This window comes from Anthonomus grandis, chromosome 2 (genome assembly GCF_022605725.1).
Source record: "Anthonomus grandis grandis chromosome 2, icAntGran1.3, whole genome shotgun sequence".
Lineage (NCBI taxonomy): Eukaryota > Metazoa > Arthropoda > Insecta > Coleoptera > Curculionidae > Anthonomus > Anthonomus grandis.
This window is the reverse complement of record NC_065547.1, coordinates 17533860-17561088: the sequence shown is the minus strand read 5'-3', so window position 1 is coordinate 17561088 and position 27229 is coordinate 17533860. Positions and strand designations below refer to the sequence as shown.

Genomic DNA, 27229 nt, shown 5'->3' with positions numbered 1-27229 from the left:
ATCGGTATAAATTCGTATTAATCAGTCAGGATTACACTAATCGTCATTTTGATTAATGAACATAATGTTTTTTACCTTTGTACTTGATATTCTATTTCGGCGATCGCTTATAATTTGCCCCGTTTTAGAAAACATTTTTTCACAAGGTACAGATGTGGCTACTGTACCAAATTTTAATTTTATTAGTTCACTTAGGAAGGGGTAGTTATAACTATTGTTTTTCCACCACTTTAACGGATTTTCGGTACGTTCTAATAATGGTTTTTCCAAATATCTTTGAATTTCAATAATGGCACGTGCTTGTGACGAATGACTCGGATTTATATTAGCAGCTTTCTTGTCAAATGAATTCCAAATTGAAAACGGTTGTTGTGTTTCCGAAACCTGTTGCCTTTTTTCTTCTAAAGTGATGTTTTTTTCTTGATTTTTTTGCTCTATTAATGCGGTAATTGCATTTGCTGCGATTTTTTTTGCTTGGTCTCCAATTGGCTCGCTACTGAATCCAATATTTTTATATCTCGGATCCAAAAACGTACTTAACAGAAGACTGGAACTATTTTGCAGAGTCCTGAATCGAGTATCGATGCCCTCAAGAAGCTTGTACAAAACACCTTTTGTCATATCAGAAAACTGACGTTTTCTAAGATCTTTGTACAAATCATATAATCCATTAGAAACCATGATAACGGATGAAAGCGTTACTTGTTTTTCTGTGCTCATAAACACGGTCGTTGATTCAAAGGGTGAAAGTATTTGAATGAGTTCATCAATATACTCGAACTCCTGATTTGTGAGCATTGGCCAGTTTTCTTTTCCTAAAGCAGGTAATGTAGTTCTCACTTCTTCTTTAAGTTCCACGAATCGTAGAAGCAGATAAAATACAGAATTCCAACGAGTCACTACAGATTGGATCAGCTTTTTCGGAGTTTTGCCATTTTGTTTTTGATAGGCATCTAACTTACACTTCGCAACTACACTTCTTTTGAAGTGTGAAATAATATTAGAAACTTTAGCAACAAGCGGATCGACAAGTTTTAATGCATCCTGAACAATTAAGTTTATTGTATGTGCTAAAAAAACCTAAATGTTTCCATTTCAATTCATCACTTATTACCTTTTTAATATTAGCCGCGTTATCCGATATGACTAGTAAAATTTTACTTTCGATTTCCCATTCATTAGCGATCCGTTTGAGATCCGTCGCGAGATTTTTGCTTGTATGGCTCTCACTACAAGACCCAACCTCTAATAATACTGACTTTACTTCAAAATTTGCATCAATAAAATGTGATGTTACGGCTATAAAGCCATCATTATTAGAGGACGTCCAACAATCGGTGGTAATTGTTACTGCCTGCGCTGTTTTAAGTTTTTCTTGTACCTTAATTAACACTTCTTCGAACTTCGCTGGAAGTAATGTATTCGAGAGATGTTTTTCTACTGGGAAACAATACGATGGGTTTAGGGCATTACAAAACTCTTTAAAACTTGCATCTTCAACTATCGAAAAAGGTTGAAAGTTCTTGATTATTAATTTTAGGAGTATATCATCAATGCTTTTTTTTTTGCGAAAAACCTATCTTTTTTGGGACGGGTGCTTTCCGTTGCTTGTCTAAATTTTTTTGTATGCTTTTCATTTATATTAGTGTTGACTGATGATGCAACAGATGAAATAGATGAGGCAGGTGAATCAGGGCGTGTTGAAGTAGTTGATGCGGTGGGTGAATGAACGGGTGCTGATGACGTGGATGGAATAGAGGTAAAAGCGATAGATACCGTTGATTGTAAATTACTACTGGATGAATATGAAGGAGAATTATTTGAAGTTGTTGTAGAACTTTATTGACGGATGTTTTCTTTGAAGATGTTGCCTCAAATTACTTATAGATGATTTGTAAGATAACACTTGACGACAATAGTTACATCGGGCAACAATTTCATCCTTTGGTGTAAAAAAATAATTGATTTTTTCCCCTTTAAAAGGTTTTTTGCCTCACTTAACCTGAAAGACAAAAAACCTAATTTTGAATTTTGTCTACAAAAATAAATGAACTAGTTTCTAGAATTCTTGCAGTCATTGCAAATCATTTTCCTACAGCCCACAGAATCGTTAATAAATAGCGGAAAAAAATTGCTCTTCTATGTTCTATGTTCCATGGTCGAATTCAAGAGCAGGGAAATTAAAAAGTCTTTTAAAAATTTGTTTTTAATTTCTCTGGTACAGGCGTTAATTATTAGAAAACATAAATTTTCTTATACTATCCTATCTCTTACTTTTGCATTTATTACAGGTGAGATATCTAATTGTTCTTAAATTGGACAAGTTTCTAATAATTGGTTCAAACAAATCATTTACTACACTCACACTAACACTCAAAAAATTTACTATTACGAAATTTAACTAGCTTTTACCTTTAGATCTTACAGCCCATATACACAATTCGTGTTTTGTTTTGACTACTTTGACGTTTGCCGGGGAATTACCGCGGTGGGACCCATTGATGAAGTTATGTGCGAAAACAATGATTTTAGATTTTATTGCTAAATAACGCTATTAAAATTGAGGTTTTTATTGAAAACCAGAACTTTTATACTTTGTAAGTTCTAAATGTAATTTTCTTAACTAAAAGAGGTATTAAAACAAAATTATGGGGCATTATATTCAAAAAGTATAGTATACATAACAAGAAGTAAATATCAAAATAACAATAATAACAGAAACCTGTTATTTTAAACTGTTGTGAAGAAATAACAATAACAGTTGCAACTGTTATCAAAAAATAACAGTTTTGCCCATCTCTAGTCTATGCACATTCTACCTTTATCATATTTCCACAGAAAACAAAGAGAGAACTCTTTTTTTTCTGTGCATATTTCTATGCTAACTTTTTACCAAACCTGTAAGACCATTTTCAAAATCAAAATCCTGGAAAATGAAAACCTGTCATTCACAAAAATCTAACCTCAAAAACAAACTGTTTATCAGCCCCATGAAACTTATATTTGTGTTCTGTGCTGTTTATCTTTACAATTTTTGATGAAGGAATGATACGATTTAAACAAAAACAATGCTTCAACAAAAGGCTCGAGTGCTCGTAGCTGCTGCAGCTTTTTTTATCTTAGCTGCCAATGCCATATCATTAATACAGGACCAACAGAAGCAAGGGCGGCGTCGCAGGTTTAAAATAAACCCAAAAAATAGTAAGGGGCGCCATCGTATCGCCAACCAGTATCAGTACTTGAAAGAGATAAGGTCCTTGGACAATTCCCAGTTTTTTAACCATACCAGAATGACCAGACTGGTATTCGAAAAGCTCTTGCAGAAAATCAAACCTATGATATGTCGACAAAGGCGGAGTGATGGTATTACCGGGGAGCTACGATTACTTATTACTTTGAAGTATGTATATAGCGTTTTTTTTAAAGATATATATATACCGGGTGGTGCATCGCTGAGTGGAACATAAAAAATCCCATGTAAATTTTAAGGGGGTCAATTATTGGCTTCCCTGTACATTTTACAGAAAAAAATTAGGATAACTTGTTGAAGAGACCAATCTGGCAAACCCTCATGCAAAGTTTCAAAAAATTTTAATAAGCAAATCTTGAATTATTCAATTAAATGTAATTGCCAAATTAGCAAATTTTCGGTTCAGGTAAAACGAAATAGGCACCAGTAAAATGAATATTGTCACTGACATGAGGAAAAGTGGCAATAAATCAGTGACAGTTGATATTTGAAAACATGAAAATGAAAAAATAGCCATAATTAAGTGGCATTATGCGGGAAACAGTTTTGGGGCAGTATCTGAAATGTTTTCAGTTTATTTCCCCACCAAGCCCATTCTGTAAAAAAAAAACATTTCTTATAACAAATTGTTGCTGCTGGGCTGGTGTCTGGTTTTACCTGAACCGAAAATTTGGTAATTTTGCAATTACATTTAATTGAATAATTCAAGATTTGCTTATTAAAATTTTTTGAAACTTTGCACGAGGGTTTGCCAGATTGGTCTCTTCAAAAAGTTATCTTAAATTTTTTCTGTAAAATGTACAGGGAAGCCAATAATTGACCCCCTTAAAATTTACATGGGATTTCCTGTGTTCCGCTCGGCGACGCACCACCCGGTATATATACATATGGGTATTACTCAAGAATGAAAAAAAAACAAGTATTGAACTTAGGGTATCGGAAGCAGCATATTTCTTCAAGTAAATGCTACAGTACAGATTCTAGGGACAAGAAGTGGGATGTTAAGATAGAAAAACATTACAAATTTTTACCTTCATTTACCATAAACTAAGTACAAGAAAAAACAATCACCTGTATCACAATACAACCCAAGATATTTGTCTGAAGCATTACTGGAATGTCCTATACTTTATACTATGCTCAGAATATCCTTCTGTGCATTTGTATTTTCAGATATTAGTGAAATCTTCATATATTCAAGGCATTGCATGATGAACTCCTCATGAAATTAAAAAAAAACATTTATTTCCAACAGGTTTGTTACCCAATTACAAGAATTAGATATACAGGGTGTTTCCTAACTATGGTACGAAACTACAGGGTGAATCGTTTATGAAAAAAAGTTCCTATGAACGTATGTCGGGAGTTGCTTTGTTTCTGAGATACAGGGCGATGAAGGTTCAAAAAAATAACGATATTTTAAAAATACTATAACTATTCTTAAACCGATTTGGTTGAAATTTGGTGCAGTTATTTAAAGTTATAAGACGCTTATTTAGCTGTAACTAGATTGAAATTATTACGTCCAGTGGCGTGTCAGTGGGCACCACATGCTTATTGTTGAGAAAAAAACAAGGCCAATAATTAATTGTTTTGCAGCTTTTTATTTATTTTTGTATTTAAGCAACTAAAAATACAACTTTTTCTTATCTTATCTTATCTTATTATCTTCATATCTGGCTTTGTTTTTGAGAAAAAAAATTTAAAGTATCTTTAACTCATTCTAAAAATTATCCATGGACGACAACATGAAATAAAAACCAATTAATTCGATAAACAATTTCGACCTTAAAGTACATGAGCAAAATGTCCACCCTCCAATGCACGACTTTTTGGTCTCTTGTGTCTTGTTTACTATGATAATAAACATTCAATTTCTACGATTTTTATTATCAGATTTTTGAAATACTACAAAATAACAAATACATTGCTTCTTATGACAAATAATTGTCCACAAATAAAGTCCATTCAAGTACCTCCTTTGTACCTACCTGCTTTGGAGACCAGCTGACAGTGATATAATTGCTATAAGTAAAATTAGCAGTGATTCATTACTCCATCATGAATAATTTTACTAACCATGAAATGACCGACATGCACTTTATTTATGGATTAGCAAATGGAAATGCGTAGAAGCACGAAGAATTTACCAGGACAGATATCCTAACAGAGTAATTCTATGTGCAAAAACATTTAGAAAACTACATGCAAGATTATGTGAAACTGGGAGTTTTAATAAAAATATGGGTGGTGGAAGACCAGAAACTATAACAACGCCTGAATTGGAAGAAGCTATACTTGATGCGATAGAAGAAGATCCGTCCAATAGTATCAGGAAGATTGCACGGCAGCTTGAAGTCAGTTCAAAAACCGTTTGGAAAATTCTAAAAAGAGACCTCCTGCATCCATATCACATACAGCGTGTACAAGCTCTACTGCCTCGGGATTTTCATCCAAGATTAATGTTTTGCAGGTGGTTGATTCATACGATGGCACACAATAATAATTTCCTACCAAATATTTTATTTACGGACGAGGCAAATTTTTCAAGAGATGCTATTATGAACTTCCACAATGATCATTTTTGGGCCGACGAAAATACCCACGTTATTAGAGAAACTCATTTTCAGCAACAATTTTCGCTGAACGTTTGGATAGGAATTATTGGAGACTACCTAATTGGCCCATTTTTTTTACCGCCAAGATTAACAGGTGAATCCTACACGGATTTCTTGCAACACCATTTACCCACTTTATTAGAAGAAGTACCCCTACAAGTAAGAGTCAACATGTGGTTTATGCACGACAGGGCTCCAGCTCATTTCAGTGTTCTTGCTCGTCAGCATCTCGACGTCATCTACCCTAATTGCTGGATTGGACGTGCAGGACCTCAAAATTGGCCGGCTCGCAGTCCTGATATGAATCCCCTGGATTACTATTTATGGGGCCATCTGAAGGCTCTTGTTTATAAAACTCCTGTTCTAGATGTGAATGACTTGAGGAATCGGATAATTGTCAATTGCAATATCATAAGGGATACTCCAGGTATTTTTGAGCGTGTCAGACACTCAATGACAAATCGTTTGCAGTCGTGTATTTTATCAGAAGGTGGGCATTTTGCTCATTTACTTTAAGGTCGAAATTGTTTATCGAATTAATTGGTTTTTATTTCATGTTGTCGTCCATGGATAATTTTTAGAATGAGTTAAAGATACTTAAATTTTTTTTTTCGAAAACAAAGCTAGATATGAAGAAAATATAAGATACGAAAAAGTTGTATTTTTAGTTGCTTGAATACAAAAATAAATAAAAAGCTGCAAAACAATAAAATTATTGGCCTTGTTTTTTTCTTAACAATAAGCATGTGGTGCCCACTGACACGCCACTGGACCTAATAATTTCAATCTAGTTACAGCTAAATAAGCGTCTTATAACTTCAAATAACTGCATTAAATTTCAACCAAATCGGTTTAAGTATTTTTAAAATACCGTTATTTTTTTGAACCTTCATCGCCCTGTATCTCAGAAACAAAGCAACTCCCGACATACGTTCATAGGAACTTTTTTTTATAAAACGACCTAACGATTCACCCTGTATAGTTTCGTACCGTAGTTAGGAAACACCCTGTATATAAAGTAAAAAAATGCATTACATTATATGTGCTAAAGCAGACTATATGTATACCAGGAAGACCCTCCACGAGCTATCTAATTTATACATTCTATAGTGGATCTTAAATTGTGAATGAAACAATTGCATTGTTTATATAAATTATTATTATTATAATTCTGACATGTTATATTAATAGAAGATTTAAACAAAATATTAGTAATAATGGGATTTACATAATCAGATAATAGAATAACCTAAAATGCTTAAAGCTTATTCTTGGTACCATAAAATTAAGTCCATTCAAAAGGTTGGGACAATCAATCTTGTTATGAATAAGATCATATTGATTATACAAACTTCTTCTATCTCATATACTTGCCCTGAATCAGCTTAATATCATTGATCAGTTATAAATTGGGTACCAAATTCAAAACCTGTACTCCAATTTTGAAATATATTTTATGAATCATGTCCTATATCTAAGTGTATGCTTTTTTTTTCAATTTTATGTCACAAATGACAGCTGCAGGTGATATATGACTAAAAACTTTTAATATTGAATTCTGGATTAGCTTCCTCTTAGAAGTCAAACTCAAAATAAGCCTTATCAAAAGATATTAGATCTTGCTGACATGGCATAATAACGTAATAGTTAAGATATAGAACTAAGATTCCAAATAAAAACAGAAATTCAAGGGCATTTGAAAAAACATATTGAGGACAAACACAAAAAGGTAACTAACTAAAATGATGGTAAAAATTATCACAATAAAACTCATTCTATTATATACCCACAACAATAGCTTCCTAAATCCTCTTAACAATTTTAAAGAAGTAAATCTTTTCCTAAATAAATAGTAAATGATTAGATTTAAATCCAAAGTGGTAAAAATTGCTGTGTTTATAGCAAAATTAGCTGTAAACATAGACTCTATTGCATAGTCAATGCTGTACTATAGTCACCTTAAATGAAATACCAGTCATGATCTCCAAACATTTTCTTTTTATGCTTTCTAAAAGAAAATCTGTTCCTTATACCCCTTAATAAAATCTTCCTTTTTGGTGAATAACTTTTACAAAAAATTCTTTAAACTAGTCACCTTTTTATTATTAGTAGTTAATATAGTGCTCCTATTACCATTACAAATACATTTTCTAAAAAAAAATTATATTTAAAAGTAAAAAAGTTACAGCCTGTGACATTTATTATGGGACACCTGTATATCTATATATATGAATTTATTATCTGTCTCTAATGCTTTTGTATGACATAACTTGATTGGCCCTTGTTTACTAACCACTTATCTTAAATTTTAGTAATAGTTACTATAAACTGTTTTTGAAAAAACATTTTTATCTTGACATAATTTTTCTCCAGGTATCTATCTCAAGGAACCTCAATGCAATCCTTAGCATGGACATTTCAAATTGGTTTTACAACAGTTCACCAGATAATCAATGAAACCTGTAAAGCCATCTGGGATGTTCTCCATTCCGAATATTTAAAACTGCCTACAAGAGAACAATGGCTAGAAATAGCCAAAGGGTTTAAAAATCAATGGAAATTCCCAAATTGCATTGGGGCAATAGATGGAAAGCATATTAATGTTCAACCAACGGCTCATGACTCTTCATTGAAGGATTTTAGTATTGTATTGCTTGTAGCTTGTGACCATAAGTATAGATTCACAATGGTGGATATTGGGGCTTATGAGACTCAAAGGGACGGAATCGTTTCGAGAAACAGCCAGTTCGGGACTAAGTGGGACGAAAATCATGTTGATATGCCTGAGGAATGCGTTTTACCAGTCACAAATGTTAGTATTCCGTACTTCTTTGTTGGAAACGAAGCGTTTCCTTTGAAAAATCACGTCATTCGACCTTATACTGGCAAAAATCTAAACAGTACACAAGAAATTTTTAACAGATATCAAAACGCGGCCAGCAAAGTAATAGAAAACGCTTTTGGAATATTAGTCTCAAGGTGGCCTGTCCTCAATAAAAAAATCAATGCCAAACCAGATAAAGTATACAATATTATAAAATCTGTCATTGTATTGCATAATTATTGTCTAACTGAGCTTCAGGATGGAGAAGAAAATATATACTGTCCTTGGGGTTACACTGACGATTGGGATATTAAAGATGGTGACTGGAGAGAGGAACAAGATCCCCTTCAGTCTGTTGGCAGGATGGCAGCGAAAAGCCAAAAAAAAATTGTGAATAATATGAGGGACACTTTAGCCGAATATTTTATGAAAACTGATTCAACAGAATCCGCAATAGCCGCATCCAAAGAACTGTTTTGAGCTAAATAGATATATTTTTATGCTTTATGCTACTTTGAGTATAAAAGTATATGTTGAAATATTAATTTAATCACGAGAATAAAAGAATTGCGAAGTTTAAGAGAAAGTTGACATTAGTGAAAGTCTCAGCACTGTACAGCTGTAGACATTCAACATCTCAGCATACAATTACAGGGTGGATTTAAATTGTATTTCTTTTTCTTTGTTAGAAATATTTGATGAAATTTTATACGTGCCTAACAGAAATCAAAAAAGAAAAATCTGATGGTATCCTTATATGTTTTTTCAACTATGTGTGTGTACCTGAGTAAGTATTTGCATCAGGAAAATTTCCTGATTATTGGAAGGTAAGCTTTTTAACACCTATTCATAGAAATTTTATGGCACTGTAACCAATTGCTTAGTGAGCATCAACATGGTTTTTCTCAGGATAAATCTATGGTGAATAACTTTTTTACTTACTAGTATGATTTGGTCAGTGCTTTTGAGAAGTCTGTACAGATTGATAGTATGTATACATATTTCTCAAAGGCTTTTGATAGGGTGGGTGATGATCATCTGGTTAGAAAGTTTACGCTCATGGGCATTGGAGACTTTAGGCTTTGGTGGTGGAATTTTGTGATGTTGTGATTGTGATGATGTGAGTTTTTTTTTGACTGGCGCACAAAATTATATTTCTAATAGTATTGAAGTATCATCAGTGTGCCTTAGGATTTGCATATTTGCCTCTCTATTTTTTAACTTGTTGATGAGATTTGAGTGATGGAATTGTTAATTTAAAATCAGAATTAAATCAGGTATTATCCTTCTGATGGTTTATATCATTGTTCTACTATCTTGGAAGCAATTCCTTTTAATACCTGTCAAAGAAGGGTTAACTCCGCTATTTCTCCTTTGCATTTTTATTCAGCCAACTATGGGTTTTTTTTCTCACTAAGACTTTGTTTTTCTTAAATGAAAATAGCTTGGATCCATTTTCCAGCAGTTTATAGATCAAAACTGGTCAATTTGAGACATAACCTGTGTTTCTTGTATAGTGTTAAGATATTTTGTGTGAAATTTTTAACTTTTTATTGATTATTAGGCTAATCTTATATCAGGATAAAACCTTCTTGCTTTTATTTTGTAATTTTTGTATTATTACATTACTTAGTATTTTGTATTATCTAATATGATTTTTGTAAATATGCTCTGCCATATATTAAATAAATAAATATAAATAATTTATAAAGCAAATAAATAAATACGGTGTAAAATAGTGTAAATTGCAACTTTTAGTTCTCGTTGCAGTACAGTGTTTAGACTGTTTTGTACAGTGTTTGTAATATATATTAAAATGTACTACGTTTTAAGGACATATATTATTAAAGACCTTCTTGAGACTGAAACTTTGTGTTTATTTTTTTTTAATTGCCAATAAGCACAAATCTAATCGTATTTTTATACATCAGGTAAGCTAGGAACAAAAATATGTACCTAGAAGTTTAAGAAAAGAAAAAGACCTTAATATAAGCAGATACCCATAATATTTTTTGGAAGAATCTTGTGTCTTCTTCCTTCAAAGTTCTAATATATCTAAATTGATATTACATTTCAAAATTGTTAATATTGATTTGAACTTGACTGAAACTCTAAAAAAAAAATATTGTTCTTATTGATAAGGGACTACTTTCTTAAAATATATTTTAAATGAATATAGCAGAGTTCCTGAAGATCAATTCTAGATTAAGGATTTTTATAATTAGGAAGCAGCTTTCTCAGCAAATTTTTAGTATTTTTGAGATTTTTTTGACACAATAAATGTAATATTGTTGCAAAGGTTTTAGTTAAAGAAAGTGCCTTTCTTACTCAATAATTTCATATCAGAACGTTTGCTGTACCTTTCTGAAGAGGTAATTGTTTCAACCAAAGTCCAAAACTCATTTTAGAGTGAATACCCAGCAAAATAAAAGGACATACCTATTGACCGTTGTTAACTTATATATACTTACTTAAATATAAAGTTATACAGTGTGGTGACTTGAACTGGAATAAATTCAGTTAAAACTAATCAAATTTTAGCTCGCAAAATTCCTGAGACCAGTCGATTTTTGTTTATTTTTTTTTACGTTTGTGATTATCTAAAGGAGAAATACGAAAAAAAAATAAAAACCATTAAATTATTAAAAGTCTCGAAATATTTTGTGTTGGTAAATTTTTGGCGTGTTTGTTTATTTTATTGGTATCGAGACATTTCCTGACATTGTTGTAGTGTTACTGTTAAAGTGAATTTCAACCAGTTGTTAAATTAGTTAACTTATATTGAAAAAATGCCTTATTTATCCGAATCCCACAAGATTGAAATCTTAATGATGATTGGTTATGGGGACAGAAGTCGTACTCAGCTAGAGGTTGTCCACTTATTCAGGCAGAAATATCTAGATTTGCCACCTATTAACCAAGGTACGGTTAGTAAAATCGAAAGCAGATTTCGAGAAGTTGGGCACGTGAGCGATGTTTCAAGACAAAGCTCTTCTAAAATCGATGAAAACACCCAATTAAATGTATTGTTAGCGATGGAAGAAAATCCGGTAACTGCAGCCAGAAGAGTAGCTCGCGAAAACTATTCATCATAAATCTGTGCTAAACATTTTTAAACGTGCAAACAAACGACCTTATAAAATACAACCCGTACAAGAGTTATTGGAAGACGATCCAGATCGCAGAGTTCAGTTCTATGAATTAATGATAAACGCCATTGACGAAAATCGCATATCTTCGGCTTCGGAGTGGATCCTTTTTTCTGATGAGGCTACATTCACCCTAAATGGCCATGTTAATAAGCAGAACTGTCGCTACTGGTCTGACGAGAACCCACACTGGGTAAGAGAAACTAATACACAATAAGAAACTACACCCCAGAAAACTAATGTTTGGGCTGGCATAATTGGCAGGCAAGTTATAGGGCTCATATTCTTCAATGATACTTTAACTGGGGAAAAATCCGAGTCAGTTCGATCCAGATTTGTATGATGAAAGAATCTGGATGCAACAAGATGGTGCTCCCCCACATTATGCCCGTAATGTACGCCCGTATTTAGATGACAATTTTCCAAACGGATTGGTAGAAGGGGTGCAATCGAGTGGCCGCCACGTTCTCCCGATCTCACCCCACTTGATTTTTTTCTGTAGGGACATTTGAAAAGTCAAATTTATATGAGCAAACCAGGAAACCTAGACGAACTCAAAGAACGTATTAGGCAAGAAATCCGACAAATATCTCCAGAAGTGTTAGAAAATATCAGAAACGATTTTTATTATCGTCTTGGGCTTTGCCAACAAGTAAATGGTGCTCATTTTGAGCATCTTATACATTAAACGCAACTATAAACTTAAACGCAACTACACAAAGTAAATAGGGCAATTTAATCAAGAAAAAAGGCTCTTTTCAATGAGAGTTTAAAAAAAGTGGCTTTCCGTTTGAAAAAAAAAAGTTTGGGTTAATTTGGACCCCCCTGTAGGTAAAAAAATACAAAAACTATCTTAAAATGTGGAAAAAAAATAAACAAAAATCGACGGGTCTCAGGAATTTTGCGAGATAAATTTTGATTAGTTTTAACTGAATTTATTCCAGTTAAAGTCACCACACTGTATATTAAATTATCCAGACTACTCTTAAACTTGAAATTCTTTTAAAAATTGACAATACAACGGCAATTTATTACATTAATCGTGTGGGTAACACTAAATACCCTCATTTGTTTAAGCTATCTAAAGAAATTTGGCCATGGTGTGATTTATGAATTTTTGCCTCTTATGTTAATTCAACAAATAATTTGGCAGATTTAGAATCTCGTTTAATGCCTTCAGAGATTGAATGGAGAAAGCATTCTTAACGGTTAAACAGAGGCTTGATTGCCCAAACATAGATCTTTTCGCTTCAAATTTAAATTTTAAATGTAAAAGATATGTATCAGGGCGTCCAGATTTTCAGGCCTTTACAGTAGATGCTTTTAGCATTTGTTGGTCAGACTTTTTCTTTTATGCTCTCCCTTTATTCTCCCTTATTCTAAGCTAAGAACATTAAATAAGGTAATTTTAGACAAAGCAGAGGATATTATGGTGGTACCAAATTGGGAAACTCAATCATGCTACCCTTTGTTTAAAAGCCTTTTAGTAAGCCAATCTATATATAAGCCAATCAATATTCTTTAATTCTCAAAAGGTTCTAATAAATCCTTTAGTTCCCAGAGAAATTTACTTACTGACACTTCCCTGATGATAGAACACTTATCAAAAATGCATTTCTAACAAAGAAAGGGATACCAGCATCTAGCAATTTAACAGCTATGGAATCCCTTTTATCACCTACAGTATGAAGTGGCCTTTAAGGCTTGGTGGGAATTCTGTTTGAAAAAACAATGTCCAACAAAAAACCAGTGTTTGAGATGGAAGTAAGTAACGTAATTAAATTCCTTCAATCGATCTTAGATTCCAAAAGCATTTCCTATGGATTATTTAACTCATATAGACCGTCAATTTAGGAAATATGGAACAGGAATGCCTTCTGCTTAGGACAAAAAACCGTACCTTATAGCTACAATGCAAACCATAAGTAGATGGACTAAAACTACTTTAAGGGAAGCAGAAATAAATACTAAGGTATTTTCCTACTCCATAAAACGTGCGGCTACTTCAGCCGCTTATACCAATGGCATGTTATTAAACACAATATAAAGGAAACTGCCGACTGGAGTCAGCATTCTCAGACATTTGCTAGGTATTACCACAGATCTAAATAGCTCTGTGCGGAGCTATTTACATCTGTGGTACTACCAGTGTCCTTTAGAAGCAACATCGTCCCGGGATTTTGCTCTTTCAATTTTAGATTCATAATCCTTTTTAAACAAAGGTGTTTGAGATTCATGATTTTTAATTTGGATGTAGACCATCCTAATCTTTCTGGATTTACCTCTTCTTAGCGAGAATAGGTAATATCAATGTTAGAATACTAACTTTTGATTTTAAGTTTCTACTTATGTTTGGGTTGCTTTAATAAAGTCAAGAACGTAACATTTTCTTAAGTTGCATTTTTTATGTAATTCTTTAAACTGCCACATAGTTCTCTTTTTTTTATATAATTTAATGATCTCGAAAATGAAGCGCCGAAATACAATTATTCGATCAAACGAACTTACCTGTGAAGTTCGATCGTAATTATATGAGGCGCTTCGTTCGAAGGATCACTCCCCACCCCTACCCTAATAGGATTCTGAGTAAAGGGAGTATTACATCGTAATGAAGAATATAGATACTAATTACTATACTATTAATACTTTTAAACCCCATAATAAAAAATACATCTTTTAGAGTACTCCTCGTATTCAACCGACGCCGTTATACGAGGGTAGAAATTTAAAGATATGAAGTTCACAAGTGACAGAATCTAGATAGACACTACCAGAAATATTTTGGTTAATCTTTAAAAACTTCTGGCCTCTTTCTGGCGTACGAAATCCGTAATACATAGTTCTCTAATTTAGTGATCTCTTCGAACGAACCGCCTCATATAATTACGATCGAACTTCACAGGTAAGTGTGTTTAATCGAATAATTATTCTACACATAATTTGAACATGTAACGATAATTGATATAAATGCCGATTATAGAGAGGCAATTGACGGCGGATTTCTTTTACATCGAGTTTGGTGGCTTCAGCTTTTCGCTTTGCTTTTGCAGTTTTCAGCTTTTTCACCAATAAACGAGATATTTCTGGTTTAGGAACTTTGATTATAAAGTTTATAGATGAGCTGGCGGAAACACGAATTTGTCCTTTTTTTGTAAATGAAAGTCGGGTTTTTTTTAAATGGATGGAACTTACGGCATTTAAAGCACTGTTGGGTGGCTTAAAATCAAATTTTTGGGCATTAATTCACTAAATGACGACATATTTCCTCCGTCTTTCCTAAAATGTTAGGTATTACTTTCTCAAATACTGTAGAAAAATGCAGAAAATAAAAAGTTCCAATAAAATCGGCAAAATTTTGTAAGCCGTTCGTTTTGCTTCTATCTATCTCTTTTCTTCTTATTATAAAGGTGTAATTACGATTACATGGCTAAATGATTCTAAATACTTAGTAAAAAAGCGCGGTTGCCACGCTTCTTTTGAAACTTTTAAGAATTTTCTAGGTATATAAATAGAGTGGAGCTGACTGTTACACCCAGATACAAAAATTCGAGGTTGCCTTGAATGAACTACTTATCCACGCTCAATAAACAGTTTCGAACAACAAAAAGCCGCTAGTAATTTACGGGGATTTCAATGCCAAAAAGTAGTGCATAGGGAGGAACTGCAACAGATCGAACGGGAGTACTTTTGCATGAGCTAGCTCTATAACAGAAAAAAACATAACACTATGAAAAAACTAGAAAACTTTCAAAGAAAACTTACTCTCCTCATTGACATTGAAAATCCACAAAATATAGAATAAAAAATTTTAAAAATAGAAAATACTTACCGAACATCCCGGTTAAACCTCAGCAGACTTTAAGATGCCATATTGGTGGAACGATAATGTTGAAGAAGATATAATTAGACCAGAAAAAGAAAAAAAGAGGACTACAGAGAGAAACCGTAAACCAAAACTAAAGGGAACAACTACTACTTACATACAAAGCATCCAGAAAAGCTCTAAATGAAAAAATAAGGAAAAGAAAAATAGAGAAATCTGTGTAAAGAACTGGACCAGGACAAGCCTACCAGAGAGTTAGATCCCAGCTGCGCTTTACCGGCTCAAAACTATCGCTAAAAAAGGAAGAAAAAATACAAATCTTTCAGGAACTCTTCGTCACTTCACTTAAAAGCGCCCTACCAAGGATGGAAGCAAATGATCAAGGTCCACCAGTTTCTTCTAATGAACTTAAGAGTGCAGTTGCACGGATTAAACCCAATAAAGTCCCGGGACTCGACGAAATACTACCTGCGGACGCTAAACAAATGATACTTACCCAGCCAGAATTCTTTAGAAGTTTATACCCGGAGTACTTCCAAAAATGTCAATTTCCTTCGAAATGGACGGGATCAAAGCTGATACTACTAGAGAAACCTGCTAAACAGGAAGAAAAAACAACAAAATATAGACCAATTCTTCTACTTGACGTAAGTACTAGGAAAAGTTTTAGAACTGATCCTGACAACGAAACTCCTCGATGATCTAGAAAGAACTGAGGGCCTAAACCAAAACCAATACGTTTTCCGAAAAGATCAACAGTGGACGCCATACAAAATATAGTAGATCCTGTGCAAAGAAGTGGAGGTCATATCGTTGCGACGATATGCATAGATGTTACAAATACATTCAACTCACCAAACTGGGGATTTATAATAAAGAAGCTACAATACAAAGGAATCTAGCTAAGTACTTAATCCAAATGATCATCTCCTTCTTTACAAATAGAATGGTCAGGCTGGACAAGGAAACATCTATGAATGTTGAAGCGGGTGTTCCACAAGGTTTTGCAGTAGGACCAACCCTCCGGAACATTTTATACGATGAAGTAATGTCGTTAAAAATGCCAACCGAAATGCCAACCGAATCAATTTGCTATGCTGACGACCTGGTAATTATTATTAAGGCACGTACAACCCAAAAACTAATAGGCAAAGGAAACATAGCATTATATGCAACTAAATGCTGGATGGACCAACACAAGCTTGAGAAAGCGCCAGAAAAAAACACCTCTTCTGCATTTGGCTGGAGTTATAAAAACAGAAGAGAAACAACCTTTAAACTTGGCTCGACTGTTATAAGACTTATAAAGACTCTAAAATACTTGGGTTACCCTAAACTATAATATGTCGTACTTACCACATATCGAGGAAGTAATTAAAAAGACTAACAATGTCTTTAAAGCTTTCGGAGCGATAGTACCCAATATAGTAGGAGCCTCAAGTGGAAAAAGAAGAATCCTTGCTTCAGCTTTTCAGTCAGTAATCCTATATGGTGCACCAATATGGTACAAAGGAGTCCACACCGCGAGAAATGCATCTAGACTCGCATCGTGTCAACAAAGGGTTGCACTGCATTAGTGCTTACCACGCTGTGTCCGCCGATGCAGCCACTCTACTAGCAAAGCTAATACCGATCGTAAAACTCATAAAAGAACGATCAATATATAATATGTCGTACTTACCACATATCGAGGAAGTAATTAAAAAGACTAACAATGTCTTTAAAGCTTTCGGAGCGATAGTACCCAATATAGTAGGAGCCTCAAGTGGAAAAAGAAGAATCCTTGCTTCAGCTTTTCAGTCAGTAATCCTATATGGTGCACCAATATGGTACAACGGAGTCCACACCGCGAGAAATGCATCTAGACTCGCATCGTGTCAACAAAGGGTTGCACTGCATTAGTGCTTACCACGCTGTGTCCGCCGATGCAGCCACTCTACTAGCAAAGCTAATACCGATCGTAAAACTCATAAAAGAACGATCAAGAATAAGCGCCAGAAGGAAGAATACAGTTACAGACTTAAACAAACAAGAAATAAAGAAAATCGGGGATGAAGAAAGAAAAAAACGTTTTGTAAACTGATACCAATATTTTAATTGTTTTGCAGTTATTCCAGGTTTCTGGTAAGAAAATGTGATTTTATTTATTATACTATTATTTTTTTGTATTGTTAATTTTTAGCCTTTCAAATTCAGTTAGTTTCAATCAAGAAGTTTATCTTACAAATATTTAATTTTCATCTAGTTTATTATAAATACATATTACAAGTTCTACTCTCATTGTCTTTTCCATAACTAAAAAATTGATTAAAGGCTGTAAATATCGTTTATGTAAGAGTATGTATATTTCAAATGGTTCTGATGAACATAGAAATAAAATATTTTTTTAATTTCAAGAGAGAAGAGAGATATGCAATGTAAACTTTATGAAGAATTTAAGCTGTAGAATTTGTTCTGATCAGTTCTCTCCAACAAATTTTAATATTACACTAATATTACTGATACTGCTGGCCTTACACTACAATACATATTTAATTAAACATTTGTTTTGTCATTATTTTTCACATGAATTATTTAAGGAATTTATTTATACATTTCATATTACAAGTTTTGCACTGCCTATTTTTTTATTTTATTCAATGCTTGTATCATACCACTGAACAATGAATATGTTCACTGAGATGAGACAGAGGTATAGAGTCTAAGAGAGCTGAGCATCCAGAATGGATTCAAATGAATGTTTTTGTTATAACTTGTATTTTTTTAAGAATTTTTTTCTATTTTATGTAGACATCAATCATCTTTCAATTAAGTTTTCTTTATATTATAGTTCCGAGATATGTTGTTGTATTATAGTAAAAAGACCAACAAATTTATACTATGTAAGTGATATATTATATTATACTATACAAGTTGTTTCCATTTTCATTTCAAGAGTTTGTTTTGTTTTGTAGATTGATATATTGTTTCTTTAGATAGGTAATACTCTGTTATGGAATTTTTAATTAGTTTTTTTTAAATTTATCTTTAGGAAACAGAAACAAGTATATATTAAACAAGGATAATTCATCCTCTATTGAACTGTGATATTGTTTGTGTTTGTAAGATAGGGATATTATTATTTTAATGGTAATGTCTTTAGATGTATGATAAAAACTAGGACAAAAATCTCCAGAAGCTTTTCAAATCTGTTTGGATTAGAGTAGTTCAGAGCTAACAAAATATTTTTAAACATTTTTAGATTAATTATAATTTATATATATAATATCTATTGTAATAAATTATTGTATATTATGTTTGTCATTTTAAGTAATTTTTTTCTTGGAATTTGAATAATAAATATTTCAAAGAAAAACATTGTTTTATTTCCATTTTGTAATTGGTGATATGTAGTACACTATTGAGAATTGATTATTCCAGTAAATTAACTCATTTAGATACGTAAAATAAAGCTAACACCTAGTCAAAAAGACCCAATTTTTTCTACCAGTAAGCTTTTTGATTACGCGTTTGCTTTAGATATTAGATTAAATAATAAGATTATCAGATTGAATTAAATTTGACTTCCCGCCTTAATTTGGCCACGCCTTTCTACAATTTTTAAACGAACTTAATAAATATACCTGCACTGCTAATGCATATGGCCCCCACAGCCAAAAATGACCACTATTTTTATAGTGCATGTGTCCTTTTAATGTTGGTCACTCTGAACATGTTCCGTGTTGCCAATAAAAAAAATCTATTAAAAAAGCTATAAAGTAGGATATAGGAACCATGAAGAAAACCATTTACAAAAAGTAAACCCAGTATTTTAAACTTTAAATATGTAAAATTTAATACAAATCTTTTCACTGCTATCTTCCGCCACTTCCATTGATTCTACATAATCCATATCAACAATCACAGAACACAAATATATAGATATAAATTAAGTAGGTTATGTTGAATTGAATATTTTTTCTTCCTCTTATTTTCTCTACCTTTGTTTTTCATCTTCTTCCTAAAACTCTTAACATGTCAAAAGCTCCCTCTTCAGCGAAAAATGCTTAATATAGACGATCAGGCAATGTAATGCCCATTCGCTAACGATGAGGTAACGTTGTTCTTACTGGGTTTTTGATTCGAAAAATTTTACACGTCTGCACGTCGTTGTTTTAAGTTTAAATTATTACTGCTACCATCTTGTAAAAAAATACGTTGTAAAAACAGCAGAGTTTTACAAAAGTTGTGATACAGGTGCAATACCTCGAAGTTTGGTCGAAAATAAACGTCGTTGCAAAACCAACTAAATTTTGCACTGCAAACAACGTTGCAACTAGCGAAAATAAGTGTAATCTCAACTAGGTGACTGCAAATTGTTACTTGGGCGGCATATTTATACCCTTTGTGTGCTAGTGTGCCTGCGGTGAGGACACTTACAAATTAATTTTTACTGACGGTCCTGGTGTGCTTACAGCGAAGATATCATTGATGACGTATGCGGAAGCGCGTCTCTCCTCTAAATTTAAGCGCCAATAAGAGTCGAGTATTATTTGGACAGTTTGCATATTAATGTTCGCACGTGGTATTGTTGTGGTAACAAGTTTCCCTGTTTTTTGGTTGTTAGAGCAGTTTTTGGGACCATGCGTGGTAAGATTTGCTTTTATATTAGAAATAAAATATCTAGGATGATATTTATGTTATCGCTAGAATGCAATTTTGAGCAAAAGGTATTAGTTTTATAGAAAATATATGGTGTGCTCAGGGCGGTGACACCAGTCTCTTAGGCAAATAATTTTCTCAAAATTTCATGAGTATTTTTTTAACGGTTTTTTTATAGGATTTTATTTTTATTTACGGATAAATTTCATAACAAGCTTATAAATCTCAACTCCAATGACCTGTATGATTATTTGGAAGAACTCCAACTCACACTGTGTTCGAAATTTTAAAGAATTTGGAGAAGAAATAGGACAGAGAATAAACATTCCCACCGATATAGACGCCTTCATGCATTTACGCCTACTAATATAAAGGAAACAAAGGGTTTTATTGCAATAAATTTGATAATGGGCATAAAAAAGCTACCCTGCTACAAGGATTACTGGTCCTCACGATTGGAAATGAGAGATCCATTCATAAGTTCAATAATGTCAAGAGACAGGTTTTCATGGATATTAGCCAACCTGCACCTAAACGACAACTCTGTATAGCCTGGCCATGATCACCAAAACTTTGATAAGCTTTACAAATTACGGCCTTTGTTAGATGTATTATCTGATACATATAAAAATGCTTTGAAACCAAGTCAACATCAAGCTATTGATGAGTCGATGATCCGATTCAAAGGACGAAGCTCCCTAAAACAGTATATGCCAAAGAAACCAGTAAAACGTGGCTATAAAGTTTGGATTCGTTCCGAAAATTCAGGATACGTATGTCAATTTCAGATTTACACTGGTAAAATAGGTCAAATTACCGAAAAGTCTCTTGGTGGTAGAGTTGTTAGAGACCTTACGAGAGACTTAGTTGGAAAAGGGTACGAAATATATTTTGACAATTATTTTAATTCGGTCGAGCTGCAAAAACAACTGCAAACTGAGTTGATTTACGCTTGCGGTACCGTCAGAAAAGATCGAAAGAATCTACCAACAGATCCACTAGATGACAAGTAGTTCACAAGGGGTGAATTCGATTGGAGAGTTGATGGCTTGACATTTTTGAAATGGATGGATAATAGGCCAGTTCATTTTTTAATTAATTATCTGGATCCATGCAAAAATCAATGGGTTTCCCGCAAAAAAAAGATGGTTCCGCCGAAGATGTTACTTGTCCTGAACTAGTAAAGAAATATAATACGCATATGGGATACGTGGATAAGACGGACATGCTAAAAACTATTTATGAGGTTGACCGAAAGTCGAAAAAGTGGTGGCATAGAATGTTTTTCTATTTCATAGATTTATCCTTAGTAAATCCATTCATATTGTATCAAAAAAGAACGGATTCGCTTTTTGTAGTACCAAGGCGGAACCGCACAAATCAAGATGGCATTGTACAAGGTAGCTGTTGATATTACATTGATAAATAAATAAACATAGTTAATTATTGTTATTTTTTTAGGTGCGATGTTGCCCTCTGCCTTTCAGATAAGAAAAACTGTTTCCGTCAATATCATACAAAATAAATTTTTTATAATCAATGTATTTTTCTAGCAATAAAAAATTAGTTTTTGCCATTTTTTTTGTTTATCTGCCTAGTGTCTTTACAGTGAGCACACCTCATTGTAACTAACTCATATGCAAAAAAAAAGATTTAATATTAAAAACATATTAAATAATCTTTAATTAATTGAGCAAATCAAAAATTTTCACCAAAAGTTAAAAAAAAAATAAATCCGGCCTCAAATGGTTAAGTTCGTGACGCCAGCTGATTTGTCAGAAGAATTGCTATCAGTTTGTATGCAACCACCACTTCTCTATACTTGTGTTTTGTGCTGAAGATCAAACTTGCTTACTTTGAAACTCACATTTATTTCACTAGATTAAAGTATACATTTTTATATCTATTTAACTAATTGTAACTTATTCTATTTAATAATAGGTCTTAAAAGCACAATATTAATACTAATACTGGCTGCCGCTTCTCGTGGGTCCTGGGCTGGCGGACCTGGTGTGGGGGGAGGGTGTGCTCACCTGGGGGGATGGTCGGAGTAGAGGATCAGTCCCGTCGTAGTGTGTCGCCGGGGAGGTGGTACGGAGCGTTGGGGAGGGCTCGGGTGGAGTGAGAGATCCGGACCAGGGGGTTGCGGTGCTCCAGAGCAGTGGTCAAGTACTTGTCCTTCAACTTTGTCAGGTGATCTACCAAGGGTTGACCTTGGAGATCTCGCAGGATGGTAGTGTTGCGCACGTACCATGGTGCGCCTGAAATAATCCGGAGAGCCCTGTTTTCCACTGCTTGGAGCCTCTGCATGTGGCGGGGTTGGATGTCTGCCCAAGTGGGGGAGGCATAGGTGATAATTGGGCGGATGTATGTTTGGTAGATCCGGATCTTGGTCTTGCGTGATAGTTTGTTCCTGGGGTGGAGCAGGGAGTATAGAGACGATAGTTGGCCTTTGGCTTTGCCAGCTTGAGCCTTGGCTTGTTTTTCCAGGTCAGCTTACGATCGAAGATTATACCTAAATAACGGGCCTGAACGGACCAGCCGAGATTAGTGGTTCCCCATTTCAGATGGCCAGCAGGTGCTCTTTTCCTTTTTGAAAAGAATACTAGCTGGGTCTTCCTGGGATTGACCTCCAGTCTCCAGCGATTCATCCAGGAGTAGAGGGAGTTTAGGTGTCTCTGAATCCTGATTTTAATGTGCTTATGTACTCCTCTATAAGGTCCATAAAGTCCATAATGGACTAGCTTAGATAACAAAATGCTATGGCAGATGCAATTGAAGGCCTTAGTCACAAAAGATGGACTCCACAAATAAACTCTCATCATAACCTTGATAGATAGCTTCAAGCAATACTGCAATTGCATTCCCTGTTGACCTGTTTTTTTTATAGCCAAATTGGCTTTTTGTGAAAAGGTTTATGCTCGAAATATGAACATATTTGAATAGTGAGAATTTTTTCAAATATATTTTTAATCAGGGGATTATAGAAAAGGGTCTGTAATTTTTCACTTTGTTAAAAACCTCATTCTTGTGCAATGGCCCTTGAATTTTTCAATGATTGTGCAAAAGTTTCTTCCAATATGCAGCGATCAAATAATTTTGTTAAAAGTCTTATAAGTAAATCTTTAATTCTCTTAAGCTTAGTAAACATATGCCATAAAGATCACAACTTCATGAGTTTTTAACCTGATTATGACATCACAAACTTCTGAAATTGTGGAAACAGAAAATAAAGACTGTACATTTATATTTTGTAAATAGGAAGAAACATGTTTATTAGTTGGTGGTAGACTGTTGGTGGTTTGTTAGGAGAGGTGGTGAGTATTGCGGTATCATCAGCGTATTGGAGTATAGTATTGTGTGGGGACGGAGGTAGGTCGCGCATAAAAACGTTGAATAGGTGGAGGGACAGAGGGGAACCTTAGGAAACACCACCTGCTCTTATTGGGTGGGGAGTGGAAACAAAACCGTCAGCACAAACACGAAAGGATCGGTTGGTCAAGAAGGAGTGGACAAGTTTTATAAGGCGGTCGGGAAAATGGGCATCGACTAGTTTATGCAATAAACCGTCGTGCTACATTTTGTCGAAGGCCTTGCTTATGTCCAGAAAAACAGCTCCACGGTTTGCTCCTGAGAGAATGTGGAAAGTTGTTTGATGAGTGGTGGAGTGTTTGGTTCTAAAACCGAATTGACCATCAGGGATTATTTCGTGTCTGCTGCAGAACGTGGTGAGCTGATTGAGAATAGCTCTTTCGGCGATTTTCCCATTGCTGAGAGAAGAATTATTGGCCTGTAACTCGAGGGGTTTGTTGCTGATTCTCCCTTTTTTGGGAGAAGGATGACATCAGCGGATTTCCACTGGGTGGGGAAATATGAGAATTGAAATATACCATTGATGATTCTGGTAATATCGTTAACCTGAGTGTCGACGAGATGTTTTAGGGCTGGATTGTTGATACGATCCGCGCCGGGTGCTTTTTTGTTTTTAGTGGCTTTGATTATTCCACTGATTTCGGCTTGGGTTACCTGGGGTATCGGGGCTGCGGTGGGAGCTTGAAGGGCTGTTTGGACAGCATTTGTGATGCTGAGAGCCATTGCAGGGTTTTTTTGGGGGTTAGGAGAAAATTTCCCTTCAAGTGAATTAGCGAAGACCTCAACCTTTTGTTGCGGGTCGGAAATTTTGATGTTGTTGTGGTTAATGAACGGGAGGGGTTTCTTCCCCCCTTTAACCAGATTTTTAGCGAGGCGGAACAGCTCCGAAGGATATTCAATATTTTTTTCAATATCACCGAGTTTTTGCTCCCACTTCTCGGAGTTAAAGTCTTCGAGAAGTGCTTACACTCGTCGATTCGCACAGTAAAACTGTTGTTTTACAAACAGGTCGCCAGATCTTATAGCGAGTTTCCTTAGACGGTTACGCCGTCTAATTTCCTCTCTGATATCGTCTGGGATATGAGTTTTATTGAAATTCCTTGGGAGCTCTCTCTTAGCTGATGATAAAGCTTCAGAGATATTATGCGTCAACCTACATATGGCGTTTTCGAGGGAGAGGAGGTCGTTGAAAGGGGGGACTGGTGGGCAAGATTGGAGGTGATTCCTATAAGAAGCCCAGTTTGTGAAGAATCTGGGACTAGTAGAGGTGGGGTTGTTTGCGAGGTGACCTAATTCCATGTAGATGGGAAAGTGATCGGACGAAAGTTTATGCAATACACGGACTTGTGTGGGCATGGGAATATTTCTGAAGAAGAACATATTGAGTATTTCTGGGGCACCATTTGTCCAGACGTGAGTGGATTCTTGGGGGGGCCATACATTGAATGGAATGGCTTCCGCCATTTCCTGTATGATGAGACCCTTTCGATTTTGGCGCCTGCATCCCCAATCAAGGTGCTTGGCGTTCAAGTCGCCGCCTACCAAGATGGGGGTGTCAGGGGAGAAGACGTTTGCCATTTGAACCCGGGTTATTTCCCTGGTGGGGCGTGAGTAGACGGATCCTATCAGTATAGGGCCGCTACTCATTTGAACCGTAACAAAAGTGGATTCGAGAGTTGGGTCAGGGTTTGGCGAGTGGAAGTGGTGGACTGATTTTTTGATGGCTATTAGAGTCCCACCACCTCTCTCATCTAGCCTGTCAATTTTTATGACATTATAATTAGCTAGGGAGAAACGGTGTTGGGGCGTTAAGAACGTCTCTTGAATCAGGAGAACATCGAGGCCGTGATCTTCGAGAAACCTTTGTATTTCCGCCTTTTTTCTACCAATACTATTAATATTGACAGAGATGATTTTTAACAGCGAAGGTTGAAAACGAGGGGTGTTAGCCATTAAACGGTTTGAGGAGCAGGGGAGAATGACTGCAACAAACTGCATCAAACTTGCATAGGAACAAAATGTAATGGAGGGCTTCGCCGAGGAAAAACTCATCATTCAGCTGACATGATTATCGATGAAACAACGGTTTTTAGGGAATCGAGCAAGAAAATGTCTTAGAAAATGTTAAAAACAAAAGAATATTAATTGATATTCTTAAAAACCGTAGCCCCCACCCCGACCATTTCCTTTTCTATATTAAAACATTGAATTTCGCTGTCCAGCTTTTTCTTTTCAGAGATCTGGCAACTTTGAAGGGGAGGGTTACATAAACCGATTTTAGACGGATAACTACAACTTATTGGTAATTACCGCGGTTATCCTTGGTTTTTACACGCCAAACAACTACATTGACGTCACAACTGGCTTTCGTGTAAACGTTTTGGTTTAACCAGTGTTTATTGATTATAAATAGTAAATAAAAAACAAAAACGACTTTATTTTGTGTACTGCATTATCATTTCTTACATAATATTCCTTTATAAATAATAATATTTGGTAATCTCTTGTATTTATTTCTTCTATTTTTAGTTCCTAAAATTTCTAACTTTGTTTATTTGGGCATTATTTAGGATCTGTGTTTTGTTGTTTTGGAAGTATTTTTTGTTACATTAATTTGATTATCCATGATGACCAACTCTATTTGTAATGCTGATATCCCTAATCCAAGATTAAGACTGCTTACTGGCTGTCGATTTTTTTTTAATGAAAACTTCGTGTTGGTTTTAAAATATTTACGGCAGTCACTTTATTCCGAAACACAAGAAATAGTTCTTGCTTTGGGTCCGTTAAAGTTAAAGGGACGTCTAAAAAACGTTTTTTTTTTGAAATTTTTTACATAGAATGTTGAGTTTGAACATTTTATTGATAAAAAAGTGAGGATGAAGTAAAAAAATGCAAAATTTTAAAAATTATAAAGGATTTTCTACTTACGTATGATTCACAATTACACCCGGCTTAACTACACTCTATTTGCGACTAGGCATCACGTTGACCATTATTATGCTATTAATTTAAATTTAAAACCTTAAGTAACAAAATTCTGCAACTTAGAAGGATTTACATCACTTCTTTAGGTGATAAACAGAAATTTCCATTCACACGCAAATCAGGAATATCAAATATGTAAATACGGATTTATTCATAAATAAAAAAAACTGTCAGTGTCACATATTTATTGGGAGTGTCTACTGTACTAGTACGATTATCGTAATTTTCTGTCCTGTCTCATTATAGGTAAGTATTTGTTTATTTATAATATAATCATAAAATATGCACACGGGGCGGTAGCCCCGTGTGCGCATACAAGATGGGCGCACATGGGGCGGCAGCCCCGTGTGCGCACATGGGACTGTGTGGTTGGCGCACATGTGGAGTTGGGATTGCAAAAAGGGATTGGAACCTTGGGTTGGCGCTAAATAGTGGGTTGGGTAGTCGTTTGAGCCCTACTTAGTGAATGGGATAATAATTAGAAAATAAGAATTATAGGCACAAATACGCGATTCCTAATGCCTATAATGAATTTAAAGATATTTATTGTTTTGACTACAAGTT

The 27229-nt window shown here is 34.5% G+C and overlaps 1 protein-coding gene across 1 annotated transcript; it reads left to right on the top strand.

Annotated features, from left to right (window-relative positions):
• Positions 1-2724: 2724 nt before the first annotated feature.
• On the top strand, positions 2725-10000 carry LOC126748784 (uncharacterized). Its single transcript, XM_050458238.1, has 2 exons — positions 2725-3400; positions 8242-10000. The coding sequence occupies exons 1-2, from the start codon at positions 3069-3071 to the stop codon at positions 9170-9172; spliced, it is 1263 nt and encodes a 420-aa protein (XP_050314195.1). The 5' UTR covers positions 2725-3068; the 3' UTR covers positions 9173-10000.
• The last annotated feature ends 17229 nt before the right edge of the window (positions 10001-27229 follow it).